Raw genomic sequence first — 2,481 nt, forward strand, 5'->3', positions numbered from 1 at the left:
CATGACCTTTCACCTGTGACCCATATCGAAACGGTTAAATACTTGTACTTTTTATGTTCAGCTAAAAACATTTCTGAAACTGATGTATATGAATAGTACATAAAGCAGTGAGCTTTCTCCTTCAATATACATACAGAATTTAATATCTCACTATAAGTGATGTAACATGTATATATGAGTCTATGCATATGGCTGAAAATATAAGTACAATGTAGAGCCATCTATTGAATGGCACCACAAACAAAAATTCATAAAACAATTTTACACTTCGGGTATTTAAGATTCAGACAATTTGAAAAATAAATACGGTATTTACAATAATTATTTCTTTATCAGAGAACACAATTTTAAATAAAAGTACTCTCCTCACAACAACAACAAGACTTTCACTAGGACTGTACGTGATGGTTTGATTATATCTTTATTGGATGTAATTTGTAAATATACTACTAAAAAAATGGAGTTCTTAAAAAAAAATGATTTGTTCAATAAAAGCTACTACTTTTAATATATAAAATATTACAGTTTATATCAGCACAATCCAAACAATTTTCCCATGCAGTACTTCCCAGAAAAATCCTTTTTTGGAAAATGTTCACTTTTTCTAAATTTTTTTCAATGATGTATGAAAACTACAATAAATTATCGTTAGCACAAACAGCCACCCGTAGGGCAGCATTTCTGCTAGTCACATATAATACTCAAAAACAAATTATCTGTGAGATCACCACAGTTTCTTTAATGTTCATAAACATGTCTCAAATATAACTATATAGAACTGGGAATAAATAAATGATTGGAAGTTTTATAATGTAAATTATAACTGTTTTCATAAATAAACAAGATGGTATAAGCAGTATTACATACACCTTACCATTATTATACATTTCTTCTTCCAAGGACTGGCCTGACTTACAATACAGTATTCCAACTTTGTATGTTTTGGACACCTAAAGAGAGAGAGATTGATTACTTAGTTTCATACAAGGAGAGATGTTAAGCATGACTTACAGCCTTATTTAAACACAAAGAGAATAAATTAATAGCTTCTGTACTTAGCATTCAATTAGTATAGCAACAATACCGAATACTACAATAGTTTTAACATGTTAATTGTAAAAATGAGATTGCTGTCTACTACACTATAAAACTGTGACTACCACACATACACACTCACATTAGTTGACAGTGCCTTTCTATTATTGTTATTTAAATCCTTACCATCTGTTCATCAAGTTTCAGAAGCTGTTCTTGAGTCTGACCTCCAGACAAACCCAACCTCAGAGATGACAACTGTATCTCTGGAGTTATGTATTCAAACACTTCCCTAGCAAGTGGTCCACGTTGGATACTAGACCGAAAATGTGAAGGAATTGCTTCTTCTAATACGGCCCCACGCAATGTCCGTACCTGTAGGAAGTCAAAATGTAAGTGGCTATTTCTAGTACTTACCAATCGAATGGGTATTTTAAGATATAGTCATAAACAAAGTTTTAAACTCCTCTCATATATTACGCTTGTCTGAACACATAAAGAAAGATCAGAAAATAATCATAAGTATCTACAAGAACTTGCAGCCAGGACATTACACGACTGGACCAATTTCACATATTATAATCAGTCCAAAAATGACAAACAATGAAAATACACTCCAGCAACTCACCTCGCTTGTTCGGACAATTAAACGATACTGAAACTGTGGCTGTGATGGCGAACAGCTTCCATTTTTTGTACTTTCATTCACTTTTTCCCGTCGAATACTGATTGCAACAGGTCCAAGATTTTCATCGATACCAAACCAATTCTGATGCTCTAACAAAAGTAAAGTTACTGAGTTCTATAAATCATATTTTTAGATTTATAAACTCTAAACAATAAAACTATATTCAGCATAGACCAGGAAGATAGAGTACATTTATACAGCCAATTAACAATAATTTAGTAAATAATTTACACAGAAAAATAAAAGATTTATTATATTACTTAGGTCTCAAAATCCTGAAAAAGAAATACTTAAGAAAATAACCTTTCACTGCTTTTATATACATTTAAATCCAGATTCAAGTGACCATAAGCTTTTATTTCAAGCATATTAGCTAGAAAAAAAATGCTAATGTGGTTAAAATGTAAAAGATTAGATGACATTATATTACTAACATTTATACTATTCCCAATATTCATAAACAATGGTGTGTTATTTTATATTAAGCTCACTTCTCAATTTCAAAATTTTGTGCTAATGCTTTGTCTCCACACACCTCAATGCATTTTAACTATTTTCTTGTAAATGTAAGATCGTTTCCATTGCAAAAAAAAAAGAAAATTAAATAATCTTGTAACTACTGTGTTATATTATTAATCTTTATCTTGAAACACTATATTTGACTGAATGAAGTAGCTTTAAGTTATACTTATCTTAAAACATTATTATATTTAACTGACTGAAACAACTTTAAGTTATATTTATCTTAAAACATTATT

General features: G+C 30.1%; 1 protein-coding gene across 2 annotated transcripts in view; it reads right to left on the bottom strand.

The window, feature by feature from the left end:
• LOC106471490 (signal-induced proliferation-associated 1-like protein 2) overlaps positions 1–2,481 on the bottom strand; it is a 41,836-nt gene that overhangs the window by 32,474 nt on the left and 6,881 nt on the right. For both annotated transcript variants that reach the window (XR_002613268.1, XM_013932090.2), the window contains exons 3-5: positions 1,664–1,812; positions 1,222–1,410; positions 875–950 (exon numbers count right to left, since the gene is read on the bottom strand). Coding sequence is in view for 1 of the 2 variants with exons in the window: in XM_013932090.2 (XP_013787544.1) it covers positions 875–950; positions 1,222–1,410; positions 1,664–1,812 (414 nt within the window). In the remaining variant the exon portion in view is untranslated. The remainder of the gene's footprint in view (positions 1–874; positions 951–1,221; positions 1,411–1,663; positions 1,813–2,481) is intronic.

Source organism: Limulus polyphemus, unplaced genomic scaffold, assembly GCF_000517525.1.
Source record: "Limulus polyphemus unplaced genomic scaffold, Limulus_polyphemus-2.1.2 Scaffold4651, whole genome shotgun sequence".
Taxonomy (NCBI): Eukaryota; Metazoa; Arthropoda; class Merostomata; order Xiphosura; family Limulidae; genus Limulus; species Limulus polyphemus.